An 18,458-nucleotide genomic window follows, 5' to 3' on the forward strand; every position below is an offset into this window, starting at 1 on the left:
TAAATAAAGATGGAAAACTGAGTTTAAAGGGTGTGTTACCAGTCCAAGAATCTTGCCAGAAGGCAATTCTGCTTCCATTTCCCAGTTTGAAGACTGCCAATGCTTCTACCTTCAACCAAATTCTTGAGATGCTAATCCAAGGGCTGCGAAGACTGCAAAAAGTCTTTCCAGAAGTGTGCCATTCACCAAAATTTTTGCCATGAATACTCTTTATAATTTGTGTCCATAGAGAGGAGTTCTCTTGGATAAATCGCCACCCCCATTTGGCAAGAAGTGCCAAATTTCTTCTTTTTAAGCCTCCTAGGGCCAGACCACCATCCTCTATTTTTTTTTTTTTTGAGACAACCTCCCATTTTACCAAATGATTTAGCTTCCCTCTATGTCCTTCCCAAAAGAAATTTCTCATAATTCTTTCTATAGAGGAAATAACATTTTCTGGCATTAGAAAGGAAGACATATAATAAGTTGGTAGATTTGAAAGAACTGAATTGCATAAAGTTGCCCTACCGCCCCTTGAGAGGTTATACCTTCTCCATTTGTCAAGTATACTCTGAAGTTTGTCAATCACCGGCTGCCAAAAGTATACTTTTTTTGGATATCTGCCCAATGGAAGACCAAGATATAAAAAAGGCAGCTGCAATAATTTACAACCTAGCCTTGATGCCATGGCTTCTTGCTTGGAATTTTCAATATTGATTCCACATATTGCTGATTTTTCCCAATTTATTTTCTGACCAGAGCACCATTCAAATAATGCAAGAGTTTGTCGAAGAATCTCTAACATTCCATCATCATTTCTACAAAATAAGAGGGTGTCGTATGCAAATTGGAGAATTGATATATGAATATTATCCTTTCCTACCACAAATCCTTCCAACAATCCTTTTTCATGAATTCTGTTGACAAGGCTGAAAGGACTTCACTTCACTGACTAAAAGAAAAAGAAAAGGAGAAAGAGGATCTCCTTGTCTAATTCCTCTTGTTGCCATAATTCTTCCTCTAGGTCTTCCATTGGTGAATATGGAGAATTTAGGATTGGATATACAGCCCATAATCATGTGATCAATCTTGGATGGAAGCCTTTATCATGGAGGATTTTTTCAAGAAACTCCCAATCGACTCTATCGAAGGCTTTTTCCAAATCAAGTTTTAGTATCCATCCCTGTTTCTTTTTAACTCTATAATCCTCTACAGCCTCATTTGCTATAAGAATTGGGTCAAGAATTTGCCTTCCTTCTATGAAGGCGCTTTGTGTCAAATTTATTAGGCTAGGCATGATCACTTTGAGCCTTTCCGCAAGCACCTTAGCTATTATTTTATAAACAATGGTAGATAGGCTTATAGGTCGAAAATCTTTAATCAAGACTGCTTCCTCCTTCTTTTGAATTAAGAAAATAAAATTCTCCTTAATACATGAGTTGAGCTTACCATTGTGATAAAATTCCTCGAAGACATCTTTAAATCCATCCTTCAACAAGTTCTAGAAATGAAGAATGAATTCCACTGTGAAACCATCTGGTCCTGGAGCCTTATTTTTCCTAAGGCTTGAATAGTAGTTTTAATCTCTGTTGTGCTGAATTTTGCAATCAAACGAGAATTATCTTCAATTGAAACTCTTGACCAAGCCATATTCAAAGGGATTGAACGAGTACCCGTGCATTTTGTATATAAATTGGAAAAGAAATCTAATATAATTGTTTCTATTTCTCTGAAAGATTTGGTTGGCAACCCTTGTTCGTTGAATAATTCAGCAATAAGATTTTTCCTTCTTTTAGCTGCAAGGAAACGATGAAAGAAGGAAGTATTCTCATCCCCCAAAAGTAACCAATTCAGCTTACTTTTCTTAATTAGGTCTCTTTCCTCTGCTTGATAAAGAGATAATAGGTCAGCCTTTAAAGATACTCTCACATCTTCTGCTGAAAAGTTCTCAAGGCTGTCGGCTTGGAGGTCTTTCTCCTTAATTTCTTTCAGTAGAGATTCTTCTCTGATTTTCTGGTCTTTTTCATGCTCTGCCAGCCACCTTTTAACACTCTCTTTTACCCTTATTAGTCTGGAATATAAGGTAAAACCAGCCCAATCTTGCTGTCCTTGTATCGACAAAGAGTTTTCAATTATCCGACAACATTCCTTATTTTTTAACCAGCTGTTACAGAATCTAAAAGGGGAGGGACCCCATTCAAAAGCACCAGCTTCGAAAAGAAGAGGGAAGTGATCTGATATAGTACGAGCTTGTCTTGATACTCTCGAGTCTTCAAAGAATTCATCCCAATTATGAGAAACAAAGAATCTGTCGATGAGGAATCTTGATATCACTACTCCATCTCTTGACCAAGTGAATTTTCCATTGGACATACGAATTTCAAGTAGATTTGACTCTCTAATGAAATTATTGAAGTTTCTTATTTCTCTCGATGATCTTCCTATTGGGAATCTTTCTTGTCTTCTTCGGATGCAATTAAAGTCTCCTCCAAGGCACCATGAAACATCACAAGAATCTGATATGGAAGATAATTCAGACCATAGGCCATCCCTTTCTCTATAGCAATTTGGACCGTATACGTTTGTTATCCAGCAGCTTTTTCTACAAATTGTCTGACATTTTAAGGTCAAAGAGTATGATGCTTTGAAAATCTCTAAAACTAAAATTTTTCCTTCATCCCACATTGTTAAAATACATCCTGCCCTACCTAACGCTGCCACAAAAGCCCAGCCAATTTCTTTGGAGCTCCATAAACTTTTTATAAAAGGTAGATCGAAGTTGTCTCTTTTTGTTTCTTGGAGAAGTACTATGTCTGGGTTTATTTTTTTCAAGAGTCTTTTGATTGCCAACCTTTTATTTCTATCACCAAGCCCTCTGATGTTCCATGAAATAATCTTCATTATTGCTTCTAAGGTATGTGAATTCCGGACAATTGATTAACCTAAAGTAAGTTCACACTCTTCAATCAATGATTTGAACTCCTGAGGTATGCAAGATTTGATAAATGGTGGTGAAAACAGGAATCTCTTCTTTTCAACTCCCTGTTCTTCCTCTGTTTGGAAAAGAGTTTTTAAAACATCCCCACTTAAGTCTTCTGCTGAAGTTTGGTCAATTTCCTGGAAGTCATTTTCAAGTTCTTCACTGCTTATACTTGTTATTGATACATCTTCGAAGTCATGAGAGATTCCATGAAGTGGAGATCCTTGCAAAAGAGAGATATTTGGATTTGAATTCTTGAAAGATGGATGATTCAGGGGAAGGACTGACCTTTTTGAGTTTGTTTCTGGGAGTTGAAGTCTTATGTAGTAATTCTCAATCAAATGACTGAGGAAGAGCCAGTTTTTTTTAAATTATCCGTTGTAAAAGGAGGGGAAACGTTGAGCATTAACTCCATTGGTTCTTTCTCTTTCCTCAATAATTGTGGCCATTTACATTCTTCAATTAAATGCTCACCAACTGGCTGATTTATAGGTTTCTTTTGCTGAAAAAACAAGGAAGACTCTTCGACTTCCGCTCACCCATTCAACTTTTTCTGTGATGGGGGATGTTTCATATTCTTTTTCTTTTTTAGAGGTGACTCTTGGCATTCTTCTTCGCAGGTTTCTGAGTTAAACAAAATGGCCTGAGAATCTTGGCGTGACTCTTCACATTCTTCTGGTAATTTCTTGCAGTCTGAAAGAGGATGGTGCTTCAAACTTTTTTCATTTTGATCAGGATATCTCATTAAGGTTGCATACGGATCTCTTGCATACCTCGGCTTGGAATCTGAGGAAAGAAGAAAGGACCAATCTGATCCAAGCTCTTCAAATTCTGCCCCTTCGTCTTTCATGGCTTGCTGAACTTGATAAATATCAATTGGATTGGATAACTGGTTGAGAAGAAGATCTCCTTTGCGATGTTTGACAAGCTCATCACATTGTATATCGCCAAAATTTAGAAAAATGTTTCCACGCTTTTCATCTTTTATTTCTATGGTTGCTGGTATGAAACCACAACTATTCCTTCTTACTTTAATTCTTGCTTCAGCACAATTGATGAAATTAAGAGTATCACTTGCTACACTTTCAAGTCCTCCGAAATATGCTCCTATAGCTTCAAATGTGGCTATGCACCAATAATCCAAAGGTAGGTTGTTTATTGAGATTCAACCCCCAAATCCTTTCACTACTGAAGGTCTGCCATGCTTTTTTTTATTCCATCTTTCAAATAAAAGATGATAAGGCCCTATTGACTGCCATTTTCCAAGTGCTTCAATCAGTTCTTCTAGCTTCCCTTGGCTTAGCTTGATTAAGGCTTTGTCTTCAAATAGAGGATTGATGATAACTGGTGTATGGAAGACTTGTTTCAGGTTTTCTTCTATTTCCTTCCACTCATTAAAAGCAAAGAGTTTGGAGATGATCCAAAGCTGGTTAAAGTCTTCTTTGAATACCTCTTGGTTTTTCTGGACCCAGAAAGTTTGCTTGAGATGCTTCAGCTTCGAGTTTGAGGTAGGCTGCAGGGTATGCCTTCTGTTTTTTCTTTTATAACTGGTTTTTTTTTTTTTTCATGGATCTTCTTTCAATCCATTGATGTTGAGATCTTTGATTACTAACCTCTGAAACAGGGAGTGCAACCTGGGAAGGGTCAAAAGAGGGCAAGGAGGTTAAGAATTCACTTACCATATCGTTGAAGTCTTGTCATCCAGTTGTACCATCGCCATAAGGGATGTGTATGTTTTTTCTACCTCCTGTCCATGGCTAGACCGCGCATTCCACGAACCATCCCCTGTTATCATGAAATTTGGAGAGATGGATGACATTTTGATCCACTCTTTCCTTTTGAAGGAAGAATTCAAACGTTGGTCCATTCAGCAGCTGCTTTAGTCCTTCATTTAGCCATTGTAACAATAGAGAAGAGAATAGTATCTGTCTTTTTTCCATATCTTCTATGTATACTCCATTAAGCACTTTCCACATACAAAAAAGGTGTTCTCCTATTTTGCAACTTTTTATTTCCATGAGGTCTGAATCGGGGGTAAGAAACTCGGAAAATAGATAGAGCAAGGGAAAGAAGAGGCAAAGTGACTGATCGGAGAGGCTTAGCATCAGTGAGGGAGGAGGAGGGTGGGGGGATTAGGATCGGTCGCCATTGCTTTGTGTAAGGGTATGGGAATATTTCCATTTCAAATATATATATATATAAAATATAATTAGAAAATCAGCTTAGGACTTTGTCATACTCATTAACTAAAATGAATAATTAATATGAACCCGGACTGTTCTTCTGCCATTATTCAAGTTGAACAAAATGTTTGTGGTTTTGTTCCAGCTGTTATTGAAATAAAAGATGAATCTAAAAGGGTTTTCTCTATCCATTCGGATGATATCCAGTCCTTAGATGCCCCAGGATTGTCAACGAACAAAGTAACTTGAAGAGAAGAACTGATAATCCATATCCACTAACAGATCACAATTATTTTCCATGTACAATACAAAGAGGCAAGGAAAAGGCCGAAATAAAGATTTCCAATTTAAATATCAACCATAAGTAAATATTAAAGTACTATACTGCACACAAGAAAAAACGTAATATTTCCAGAAGTTCATTAATATCCTGTTTTTCTTTTTCTTTTTTTTTTTTAAGAGCAACAACATATCTCATGGTAAAGAATATGTGCCTTAATGTTGATCTATGCATAAGTTGGAAAAGGTTCGTCTATTTCTTTCCAACACAAAACTGAAAGCTATAAAATTCCAAAAATAACTGATAAATATGAAGAGAAACTGATCAATATGATGAGACCCGATCCATAAACAAAGAACATCCTGTCTTCTAACGGCATTCTTGTTGTGATCTTTCAAGAGATATGCAGTAAGCAAATACCTTCAACTCAGTCTATTTGAAACAAAACTATTTAAAAGAACGCTTACCTCCAACTCTATTGCATCACTATGTAAAGCAAGATGTCCAAGTGTGACAATTATGGTTTCCATTGTAGGACAAAGCTGCACACCAGCATCTAGGACTTCCCTTGCTGTAACAACTTTTTGTTTTGAGCACAATACCAATGAAACACCAAAACTGGAACTGGATTTAAGAAAAAAAATACTCAGTATCAATGCATTAGGACTTCCAATGATGTTGGAAAACGAAAAAATGAAGGCAATATACAAGATTTAATAGAAAATATACAATCTGAGATAAGATTCAAGCCTCTGATCCAACTCTCTTTGGAAGGGGCACCACTCAAGCCCCAAAACAAGTGAAAAGTAACAATTACAAACAAGAAAACAAAAAACCTGTTGCCTCAAAAGAGAAAGAAAGGAAAAAAAAAAACTAAATACCTTCCTTTGGAAAAGTGCAATAAGGTTGCGTTTGGGATTTGTTAGATTTCCTTTTTCTCTCTTGTAATATTGGATTGTTATTATGTGTATATTCATCATTTATGTCTGTAATTTTTTTTTCCTAATTGGTAGATAGTCTTTCTTCTATATAAGAAGACCTTGAATTTGATTCATAATTAAGAAGAATAATATTACACTATTCTCTTCTAATTTCTACTTGGGAAAAGTGCAAAGGAAAATGAACCATTAAATTGACTGATACTCTTTCTTTGCAGTCCATTCTCCACGTTCCTAAACTAGCATGTAACCTTTTATCCGTTAATAAACTTTGTCGAGATTCTAATTGTCATATTATTTTCTTCGATTCTCATTATATCTTTCAACATCAGGAGTCAAGACAGCAAATTGAGAGCACTAGGATGCTTGATGGTCTCTACTACTTTGATCGAGGTTTTTTTCAGTAATAAAATAACTCAGGGTATTAGTAGAATTAGTTCTCTTTATGATCACGAACAGATCATACTTTGGTATCGTAGATTAGGACATCCCAATTTTCACTATCTAAAACACATGTTTCAAAATTTGTTCAAAAATATGGATTATCCACAACGAGAAAGACAGACGACCAAGAAAGAAAGGCTCCACGTTCTCCAAGTGGTTGATCTTAGCGTGCTAGCCGCAGCTGAATTTCTATATTTCATTCAAGACAGGAATGGTGTCTCTTCATTGTGAAAGTTGCATGTTTGCAAAAAGTCACCGATCCACATCTATCCCAAAACCATACAAAGCCTCCAAATCGTTTTATCTCATTCATAGTGATGTTTGGGGCCCTTTTAAGATTTTTACTCAAAGTGGTAAAAAGTGGTTTGTTACTTTTATTGATGATCACACACGTCTATCTTGAGTCTATTTAATGACAAATAAATCTGAGGTGAAAGATCTTTTTAAACATTTTTATGATATAATTGAAATTCAATTTCAAACCAAAATCAGTATTTTACACTCTGATAATGGCACTGAGTATTTAAATACATCTTTGAGTGATTTTTTAATAGCTAAAGGCATTTTACATTAGTCTACTTGACGAGATATCCCTCAACAAAACGGAATTGCTAAATCGAAAAACAGGCATTTATTTGAAGTTGCACGTGCCATAATGTTTTCAACGCATGTTCCTAAGTGTTTATGGGGGGAAGTTGTACTCACAACTACCTATTTGATAAATAGAATGCCTAGTAAAGTCTTGAATTTTAAAACCCCCCTTGAATGTCTTAAAACGATTTTTCCAACTTGTCGCATACATTTTGATTTCCCCAAAAAAAAATTTTGGTTGCACTGCATATGTTCCTAGTCCTTTTTTTATCAAAACTCGATCATAGAGCTACAAAGTGCATCCTTGTAGGTTATGCTTCAAATCAAAAAGGTTACAAATGTTCTGACCCTCAAAGGAAAAAATTTTATGTGAGTATGGACGTGTCTTTTTTAGAAAAACAACCATATTTTATCCAAAATTCTCGTCAAGGGGAAAAGTCAAATTTAGAAGATAATTTTTGGAAAACCATTCCTTATATTAGTCACTTTTGACATGTTTGTCCCAATTCCTGCTAGAAGAGAAGTCAATCAAAGGAACCAAGACCAGAGAGTTGATGCTACACAAAACCAATCTGAAATTTTGATAAATGATGCTGCAGATCCTCTCCAATTCCCAATGTTGAAAGGTCTAGTAATTCTTCTTCTATTCCTAATCTTTTGAATGTTCAAAATACCTTACCTATTGTCTCTAATCTTGATATTCCCATTACTATTAGAAAAGGTACTAGAACTTGTACTAAATATCCCATTGCAAATTACATCTCATATGAAAAATTGTCAAATAGTCATAAAGCCTTTACATCTAGGATAGACAACTTTTTTGTTCCAAGGAATATATAAAAAGCCCTAGATGATCCAAATTGGAAAGTGGCAGTTATGGAGGAAATGAATGCTCTAAAACAAAGTGGTACTTGGGAAATAACAAACTTACAAGAGGATAAGAAGACGGTGGGGTGCAAATGGGTGTTTACGGTAAAGTGTAATGCCGATGGCAATGTTGAAAGGTACAAGGCTAGATTAGTAGCTAAAGGTTTTACTCAAACCTATGCAAGATTATCAAGGAGACTTTTACTCTTGTTGCAAATATTAACTCTATCAGAATCCTTTTGTCTCTTCTAGCTAACTTGGATTGGCCTCTTCATCAATTAGATGTTAAGAATGCTTTTCTCAATAGTGATTTATAAGAAGAGGTGTTTATGAGTTTACCACCAGGTTTTGAAATGGAATTTGAAAATAACAAAGTTTGCAGATTAAAGAAATCATTATATGGTATCATTATATGGTCTCAAACAGTCTCCAAGAGCTTAGTTTGAATGCTTTGGGAGAACAGTCACTAGTTATGGATACCAACAAAGTCAAGCAGACCATACTATCTTCGATAAACACTCGGAGAATAATGGAACTGCTATTTTAATTGTCTATGTTGATGACATTATTCTCACAGAAAATGATGAAGAAAGTTTGGTTGATCTTAAGAACAAGCTTGCGAGTGAATTCCAAATCAAAGACTTAGGAGCTTTAAAATATTTCTTAGGGATGGAGTTTGCAAGATCTAAAAAAGGGATTTTTGTAATCAGAGGAAATATGTTCTTGACTTACTTTGAGAGACAGGTTTACTTGGATGTCAGACAACAGAAACTCCTATTGAACCAAATCTAAAATTACAAGATGCAAATCTTTAAGTAAAGGCCAAAGACAGATACCGAAGACTTTTAGGTAGATTGATCTATTTATCTCACACATTTGCAGATATAACATTTGCAGTCAATTTATGCACTCACTGGAACCCACTCATTTTGAAGCAGTGTATAGAATCCTGAAATACTTGAGAGGAACCCTAGGTAAAGTATATTATTTCAAAAACATGATTATTTTCCGGTTGAAGTGCACACTGATGCAGATTGGGTTGGAAGTACTTCTGATGGAAGATCTACTTCTGGCTATTGTTCATTTGTTAGAGGAAATTAAGTTACATTGCATAGTAAAAAATAAAATGTAATAGCCAAGAGTAGTGCTGAAGAGAAATTTAAAGCCTTAGCCCATGAAATTTGTGAAGATAGATTAACAGGATCCTCGAAGAACTGAAAGTGTCTCGTAAGACATTTATACGAGTTTATTGTGATAACAAGGCTGTCATTGCTATAACTCGTAATCCAGTTCTACACTATAGGACAAAGCACATTGAGTTGGCAAGCATTTCCCGTTGATACAAGTGTAATACGCACATCTTATTTTCCAACGACAGAACAAACACATATATGCTAACAAAAGGTCTTTCGAAAAACAATTTGATAACTTCTCAGTAAGCAGGCCATGGACATCTACAAACCAGCTTGAGGGGGAGTGTTGTATTTCCTTTTTTTCTCTTGTAATATTGGATTGTTATTATGTGTATATTCATCAATTATGTCTGTAATATTTTTTTTCCTTATTGGTAGATGGTCTTTCTTCTGTATAAGAATACCTTGTATTTTATTCATAATTAAGAAGAATAAGATTACATTATTCTCTTCTAATTTCTACTAGATTGTGTTTGCAGATAGTGAAAGTGATTTAGAGAGGAGCTTAACCGTTTTTCTTTTTAGTGTTTGGTAAACCTGATTATAAATTAATTTAAAGAAAATCTTTTTTCAATTATGTTAATTTGCAAAATCAAATTAATCGCCACTTTTAAGATTAACTTCCTAAAGAATCTGAAGCCTCTACTACTAGTATTAACCAACTCCTAAAAATTCCTATTGTATCCCTTTCACACATCCTTTCTTCATATGAAAGACCTATAAAATCCCTGTTATCATCTCATTCTTCTTTCAAGTGTTTAGATGTGAATAATATCTTCTGAAGCCACTTTTATCTTATAGTCTTGGAGTTTCTTTCTTCTATATTGAAAATCTGGAACCAAGCGCCATTTCTCCAACCATTTGGGCTCATTTTAAATTTTTCATCAGACCACAAAATTTCTTCCGTGCTTAATGTTTCAAATCCAATCAATAATTTCCAGTCTGAAAAGAATGAAAAAAGACCTATTTAAATATTTTTATCATGATGACATAATTTAAGACCAGGAAAATTGATATTAGAAAAGAACTAATATAATTTTAAAAAATAACCAAAAAAAAAAAACCAACCATATATCCTGGAAAAGTTCATCATGGCCATCCCATGTCTGGAAGAGAACACCTATTCGTTTCGCCAGGGAATACCTAACTCGATATTCAGGATCCCGCAGCATTACAAATAACCTTTCAATCATTGTCTAGATAGACCCATCATAACATCAATTGTTAGGAAATAAAGTTCACTGTGCAAGAATGGAACTGTGAATGAAAATGGAAGGGGAAAAAAAGGAGCGAGATTGAAAACACACATGAAAGTAAAATACAATAAAATTAAGGTTCAGAAAAAGAGAAGACAATAAAAACATAAAAATATAGACAATAAATAAAATTTACAAGCAGGAAATTGTTGGAAAAACCTAGTAAAGTGTTAGATACTTAAGCACCTTGAAGAACTACACCCTAAAAGCTAGCTATTGGGGTAGGAGAGCCAAGCCACTTAAGTACCACATTGGTCATCCTATTCTAACCAATGTAGAACAAAGGCATCTCTACTACCTTGGTTCCTAACAATACCCATCCCCAGAAAGCCCACGTCTAGGTGGCTACTCCAACGATACTTCACTCGGTCACACCCAGTCAGAGCCCTCCACCAGTTCCACTCCAAAACATCAACAATCGACTCTGATACCATTGTCAAGTACTTAAGCACCTCGGAGAAACACACTCCAAAAGCTAACTATTGGGGTGGGAGAGCCAAGCCACTTAAGTACCACATTAGTCATCCCATTCTAACCAATGTGGGACAAAGGTATCCCATACTACCTTGGTTCCTAACAATACCCCATTCCCAAAAAGTCGACGTCTCAACAACTACTCCAGCAGTACTTCACTTGGCCACACTCGATTAGAACCCTCCATCGGTTCCACTCTAAAACATCGACAACCAGCTTTGATACCATTGTTAAGTACTTAAGCACCTTGGAGAACCACACCCCAAAAGCCAACTATTGAGGTGGGAGAGCCAAACCACTAAAGTACCACATTGGTCATCCCATTCTAACCAATTTGGGACAAAGGCATCCCATACTACCTTGGTTCCTAACAATACCCTATTCCCGGAAAGCCAATATCCTGGCGACTACTCCGACGGTACTTCACACGACCACACCCAGTCAGGACCTTCCGCCGGTTCCACTCCAAAACGTCGACAATCGACTCTAATACCATTGTTAGTTGGAGAATCACACCCCAAAAGCCAACTATTAGGGTGGGAGAGCCAAGTCACTTAAGTACCACATTGGTCATCCCACACTAACCAATGTGGAACAAAGGCAACCCATACTACCTTGGTTCCTAACACAAAACCCATGTTGTGGCATGAAGGAATAATGGTTGGAACAAATAGAAAGTAAAGAACTGCACGGATAAAGTTGAAAAGGCTAGGTTTGTTTGGTGCATTTTGAAAAGTTGGCGTCAGACCTTTCTTTGTATTATATTATTTTGTAGTATAATGAGAAGAGGTCAGTAAAATGTTCATGCATCTTGTAATTTGCTAGGAATATAAAAAATAAGGATAAGTATTCTCATGCATCAAAATGATTACCTGACCGATTTCTGGATTGATTAAAATAAAGTCACAAATGCAATCAATAAGCTTAACACGCCCCAACCAGTCAAGAAGGTCAGTTTCAGCAATCCTGTTCACTACTTTTCCAATCCGAACCAAGTTCTGCAATTAAAAATTAACATTATTTTATTGACTGATCAAGTTGTCTACAACAATATTTGAGAAAAAAATTAAGAAGAGAAACATTAAGCCCGTGTATTTTTCATTTTCTTCCGAAATCAGGTATTTCATAAAAAATAATAAAAAACAACTCAGTATGGGCCTGACGTTTGCCTAAAGACACTGCTATTTTAAGCATTTCAAAAGTTCAATGGTATTCACAAGCAGAAGCTTAAGCTTCTTTTCTTGCTAAGAAGCTTGTTGAACTGGGTCCAAGTCGTCAATAACGTCAAGCTCTTTAAATGACTAGCCAGCTTGTAGAATTCGTCTCCCTCCGTTAGAAATCTCAAAGAAGCATCATGATGTAGCATAATCAGTAACTATTTTGTAATTTACATTTTTTTTTTAAGGAAACAAAGTTTTGATTGAAATAGTGGAAAGAGACTAATGCTCAAGATACAAAGAAACAATCAATACAAAGAAAAATTCAAATGCAAGACAGAAGTCTTAATGACAAGGCTTAGCAACTATTTTGTAATGTTCATTTCAATGGTTAATTGTTTTAGACAGTAGTTAATTAGTTGTTTACCTAGGTAGAAGGTTCTGTAATTGGGTCATAAGATTAGTTAAACTGTCGTTACAAAAAGGTGATATCAATTTAAATTACATCAACTAAGAGATAAGAAAGTAATAGATGTGAGAGATGCAGTGAAATCCAAATTTATCAATTTCAGAATCTCTTTGGTTTCTTCTCAACCTTAAATTCCAGAAGCCCAACTCTCCATTTCAGAAATCCTTGTTTGCCCCTGACTTAATTTTGGATCTTGGGCATGAAGAGAGAAAATTCACCCTTAAAAGAATCATGAAATCATTCCTTTGGGAAGGAAATAGTGGTAGCAAGATCAATCATTTGGTTAAATGGGAGTTGGCTTCCAAATCCCAAAATGCAGTTGGTCTTGGTGTGGGTGGTTTGAAAAATAGGAATATGAATCTCCTTACAAAATGAGGATGGAGATTATTGCATGAACCAGATTCTTCATGGGGCAAAGTGATTCATAGCATTCATGGCGGAGACCGTTTCTCATAACACACGGCTGGTTGGGGTGGTTTAAGTCTTAAAATCATGTGGATTAACAACTCAAGAGTATGGATGCGAGTGGAAAGTTTTGCTTCTTTCAAGCTTGGTATTGGTAATCATATTTCATTTTGGCATGACACTTGGTTGGCTAATTCGGCTTTCAGCCTGAGATTTCCTCGGCTGTATGGAGTTGGTCGAATGCCAAATGCCTCGGTTGCAAATCATTGGGATGAAGATTCATTTGTCATGGGCTGTCTTTTTTAGAAGATTGCTTAAAGATGATAAAATTTTAGTAAGATTTTCTACATCTTGCTGCATGCGCAAATTTGTGGCAATAATTCTAGTCATATTGGCTTGAACTCAAGCAATTTCACATTGAACTTTCCTCAAGAGTTAATTGCCAGTTAACAGATTGAGAGGAGAAAGAAGATGCTTCCGCATCTAAGGTAGGAGGTTTGGGATTCTGGTTGGTGTTCTTTATCACCATCAGGCCCTTTCACAAAGGCATTCCAATAGAAATTTGATGTAGACTACAAATCTTGGAGAATTCTTGAAGGAAAAGTATTATTCAATTGTTATCCATTCATGAGGGGGAAGACTCCTATTTATAGACTTCTACCATTTAATTATGTTAATGATGTTTGTATGTCTTAAGCCTTTTTGATGTATCGTTCTATGACCTACATGTCCCATTTGAGGTTGTTTTGTAATGGAAAATGATGAGGATGCCACGATTGTGTAAACCTATTTTGAAATAATCTGATGTATCTACCGACCCATAGTTTTATTTGAGTTATATAATTTTATGTTTCTTTGTACTCTGAGCAATAGTCTATTTTCATTATATCAATGAAAAGTTGTTTCCTTTTAAAAAAAAATACCAGCATAGAAGAGTAATCAAAGCATAGAAGAGTAATCAAAGTTGTACATGACCATTTTAAAAATTGGAGAAATACTAAACAAAATTTAGTATGTTTGTTTAACTATGGGATTTCAAACAATTTTTAAACTGAACAAGATCCAAAAATTACCTTCTCAAATTGTGAATCCTTAAGAAATCGACCACCATTCTTACTTACAACCCCATGCAAGGATGAAAGGTTCCTAAGTAAACCACCAACAGCGTCTAGTGTGCTAGACAAATCCAACTTAAGATTTACCTTTGTACTAATCATATTATCCATTATATTCATCTGCATAGAAAACAAGGGGAGAATACTGTCATCATTAACACTTGCATTTTTTCAACTTCTTAGGCGACTTACAAAGAAACAGTGTCATGCATTGGCTGATTAGTTTTACCAAGTTCTGAACTTTTTCCGAAGACGACCACAGGATATTTTGGCTGAGATGGTACATAATCTCTTCGCATACCTAAAAAGAATATGCATATGAGTAAAAAACCCCTATAACGAGAAAGCATGGTAATATTAACTTATCAATGAATGTTCTATGCACCTTTGAATCACATTCGTTCTCAAGGAGTGCAAACAGAACCTCCCATGTAGCTTCAAGCAAAACTGAGGAAAAACTTGAAATAAGTGATATCATCCTCAACTTCCAAACTGTTGCCGAAAGCATGCCAGGCGCCATACTCCTTTTAACATCCATGTCATTGGAGTCATTATTCACATCCAATTCTATATCCAAAATTCTACTCACTTCAGCATCAGCCGGGGGGAAATTCTCCACAGGAGAAACAGGTGCATCAAGATCTTTCAAGATTATTTCAAAACGAAGATTCTTATTGGATATAGAATATTCTTGATAGAGGTGAGAAAGTGCTTTCAAAAGATTTTCCATTGAAAGATTGAATGCACCAGACAGATCAACATCCAGAGCTTTACAGCATGTTTCCATGTTGAAAATAGAACTGGAAGAAAAACTTCTAAAGGATGTGACAACAGAGCCCGTCATGTCAAGGAAGGAATCAGAGCCAAAGAAATTGGGATGTTTAATATCCCTGCAGTACCCTTGGATTACATTAACAGCATGATTCATCATTTCTAAAATGAAGCGGCCCAATCTGGAAATGAACAAAGATGCTTTCTCCCATTGCCTGTTGATGCAAGTAGAACACGTCAGATTAGTACAGCTACATAAGGACCAAGAGGGAGTAGGGAAGAGAGAGAGAGAGAGCAAAGCTTCCCAAAGAAGTAAAAGGAGATTTTTTTAACATTTCAATGACACGCTAAAGGTCCCAAGTTAAAATTAGCTGGATACTCGAAAGCTTTCTTTGACTCCAATAACCTATTGACACTAATCTATTTATCAACACAAGTATCCATAGATGAACATAGTTCAACAACATATGCAAGTTTGGTAGTAGATGCATAAATTTGGTATTATAAAGACAGAAGTTTGTTTCTTATCAAGTATATATATATATATATATATATATATATATATATATATAACAACCTAAGGGTGGGTTAGAGAAAACCACATCCCAACCAACTAAACTAACAAAGTCTTCCAATCATTATAATCATGGAGAGATTGTAATTATAAAAGAATTTCTTATCAAGTTGTAGCATGTTGTACTCTACTCAAATAAGTCATAGCCCACAAAAGCAAGCATAGCTCAACAGGTATACAAATGTGTTAGCAACCAAGAGTTTTGTGGTTCAAAACGAATCCCCCAAAAAGGAGAGAGAGAGAGAACCATAGCCCACACCTCCACAAAATTTTAGCCCTCTCTAAGACCCATTCCTTCAATAGATTCCATCATCCAACCATCAACCTTGGCTAGAAGGCACCTCAGCATCTCAAAAACAGACAAAAGGGAGAACCAAGCCTTCTAGGCAAAAGAACAATGAATAAAAATATGATCAAGAGATTCAGCATTCCTAACGCAAAGACTAAGGCCAACGGAGAAATGGCCCAATTAGGGTACTTCTTAGGCAACTTCTTTGTCGTGTGCAGACTTCTATACAAAATGGTCCACATGAAGAATTCAATCTTCTTAGGGACTTTACCTTCCCACGCCTAATCCACACACATAGTCCACCATAGTGATTCTCACCCTATTTGCTGGCTTTGAAGGATGGATAAAAGTTGACTTAGTTGAAAAAATCTCCGGTGAATTGAATTCTAGCTTCCAGAAAACTTTATCATAGCCAAGGCCCTGCTTAAGGGCTTCAAGGAGCTTAGTAAAGTTTGTCCACATCGGTAACTTTATGTCAAACAAGTTGCCTCTAATCCCAAGGTCCCAAGTCTGGGGTCCTCCCTCCAACGACCAGCAAAAACTTTTATTTAGTTGACATGGCAAAAAAGATGTAGTAGGATTAGAGTAAATTGAAGTATCTCGGTCAAATCCTTAATTGATTAGGATTAGAATTAGTTTCCTCAATTAATAAGATTAGGATTAAGTTTCCTTGGTTAATTAGGATTATGATTAGTTTCTTTGATTAACTAGGACTATGATTAGTTTGTTTCCAATTCTATATAAACGTTTAATTGTCACCATCTCATAATCATAACTTTTGATCCATAATAAAGATTTTGATATGATTCTTGGTGAGTGTCCAACAGAAGATGGAGGCAGGAATATCATAAATTATTGAAATAGAAGAAAAGAAGACCGACACAAGGAGTTTACGTGGAAAACCCTATTTCAGGGAAGAAAAATCACGGTAGAAAAGGACTTATTATTTAATGTCATGCGTACAATAGACCCAACCTCAGATATAAATAGAATGAGATGAAACCCTAATTTAGCAAATATAGTATAAATTACAAAAATTCCCTTAGGGCTAATTCAACGTATTTCAACACTCCCCCTTAAGTTGGGACGTAGATATCGGCAAGATCCAACTTGCTAATACAAGTTTCAAACGTCTGTCTCGATAACCCTTTCGTAAAAACATCTGCAATCTGTTGAACTGAAGGTACATAGGGAATACAAATAGCTCCGCGGTCTAACTTTTCTCTAATAAAGTGCCTGTCAATTTCCACATGTTTGGTTCTATCATGTTGCACGAGATTATTCGCAATACTGATGGCAGCCTTATTATCACAATACAGCTTCATGGGCCCCGGACTACTCTCGTGAAGATCAGATAAAACTTTCTGCAACCAGATTTCTTCACACACTCCCAGATTCATAGCTCTATACTCTGCCTCAGCACTACTTCTAGCCACTACTCCCTGCTTTTTACTCCGCCAAGTTACCAAATTTCCCCATACAAAGGTACAGTACCCTGAGGTTGACCTTCTATCAGTCACAGATCCGACCCAATCTGAGTTAGTATATACCTCGATGCTCCGTGTGTCATGTTTCCTAAACACCAAGTCCTTCCCAGGGGTGGACTTCAGGTATCTCAAAATTCGAGTCACAGCTTCCATGTGCTCCTCATTTGGACTCTGCATGAACTGACTTACTACCCTCACAGCATAGGAGATGTCGGGCCTAGTATGAGACAAGTAAATCAGTTTTCCTACTAAGCGTTGATACCTCTCCTTATTCACAGGAACTCCTTCCGAAATACTTTTAGGTTTACTATTGACCTCAATAGAAGTGTCAATAGATTTGCATCCAGTCATTCCTATTTCCTTTAACAAGTCCAGAGTGTACTTCCGCTGAGATACAAATATTCCTGTTTTTGATCTTGTCACTTCCATCCCTAGAAAATACCTCAAACTACCAAGATCCTTGATTTCAAATTCACCTGTCATCCTTTGTTTTAGCTTAGCAATTTCTGCCGTATCATCCCCTGATAGGATGATATCATCAACATACACTACCAACACAGCAATCTTTCCTAAGGGTGATTTTTTGGAAAACAAGGTATGATCAGAATGCCCCTGAACAAACCCTTGGGACTTAACAAACACGGTGAACCTGTCAAACCATGCCCTAGGGGACTGCTTCAACCCATATAAAGACTTCCTGAGTTTGCAAACATGATTCCCAAACTTAGCTTCGAAACCTGGAGGTGGACTCATATAAACTTCCTCTTCCAACTCACCATTTAGGAAGGCGTTCTTTACATCTAGTTGATGAAGGGGCCAATCTTTATTTACGGCGACAGACAGAAGAACACGAATCGTGTTTAACTTAGCCACTGGGGAAAAAGTTTCTGAATAATCAATCCCATACGTCTGAGTGAACCCTTTAGCAACTAACCTGGCTTTATACCTCTCAAGTGTTCCGTCAGACTTATACTTCACTGTGAACACCCACTTGCAACCAACTGTT

General features: G+C 36.2%; 1 protein-coding gene across 6 annotated transcripts in view; it reads right to left on the reverse strand.

The window, feature by feature from the left end:
* LOC120070992 (serine/threonine-protein kinase ATM) overlaps nt 1-18,458 on the reverse strand; it is a 145,571-nt gene that overhangs the window by 85,902 nt on the left and 41,211 nt on the right. For all 6 annotated transcript variants that reach the window (XR_005480101.1, XR_005480102.1, XR_005480103.1 and 3 more), the window contains exons 21-26: nt 14,717-15,317; nt 14,561-14,632; nt 14,290-14,451; nt 12,058-12,183; nt 10,524-10,651; nt 5,890-6,046 (exon numbers count right to left, since the gene is read on the reverse strand). Coding sequence is in view for 3 of the 6 variants with exons in the window: in XM_039022968.1 (XP_038878896.1) it covers nt 5,890-6,046; nt 10,524-10,651; nt 12,058-12,183; nt 14,290-14,451; nt 14,561-14,632; nt 14,717-15,317 (1,246 nt within the window). In the remaining 3 variants the exon portion in view is untranslated. The remainder of the gene's footprint in view (nt 1-5,889; nt 6,047-10,523; nt 10,652-12,057; nt 12,184-14,289; nt 14,452-14,560; nt 14,633-14,716; nt 15,318-18,458) is intronic.

Source organism: Benincasa hispida, chromosome 2 (genome assembly GCF_009727055.1).
Source record: "Benincasa hispida cultivar B227 chromosome 2, ASM972705v1, whole genome shotgun sequence".
Lineage (NCBI taxonomy): Eukaryota > Viridiplantae > Streptophyta > Magnoliopsida > Cucurbitales > Cucurbitaceae > Benincasa > Benincasa hispida.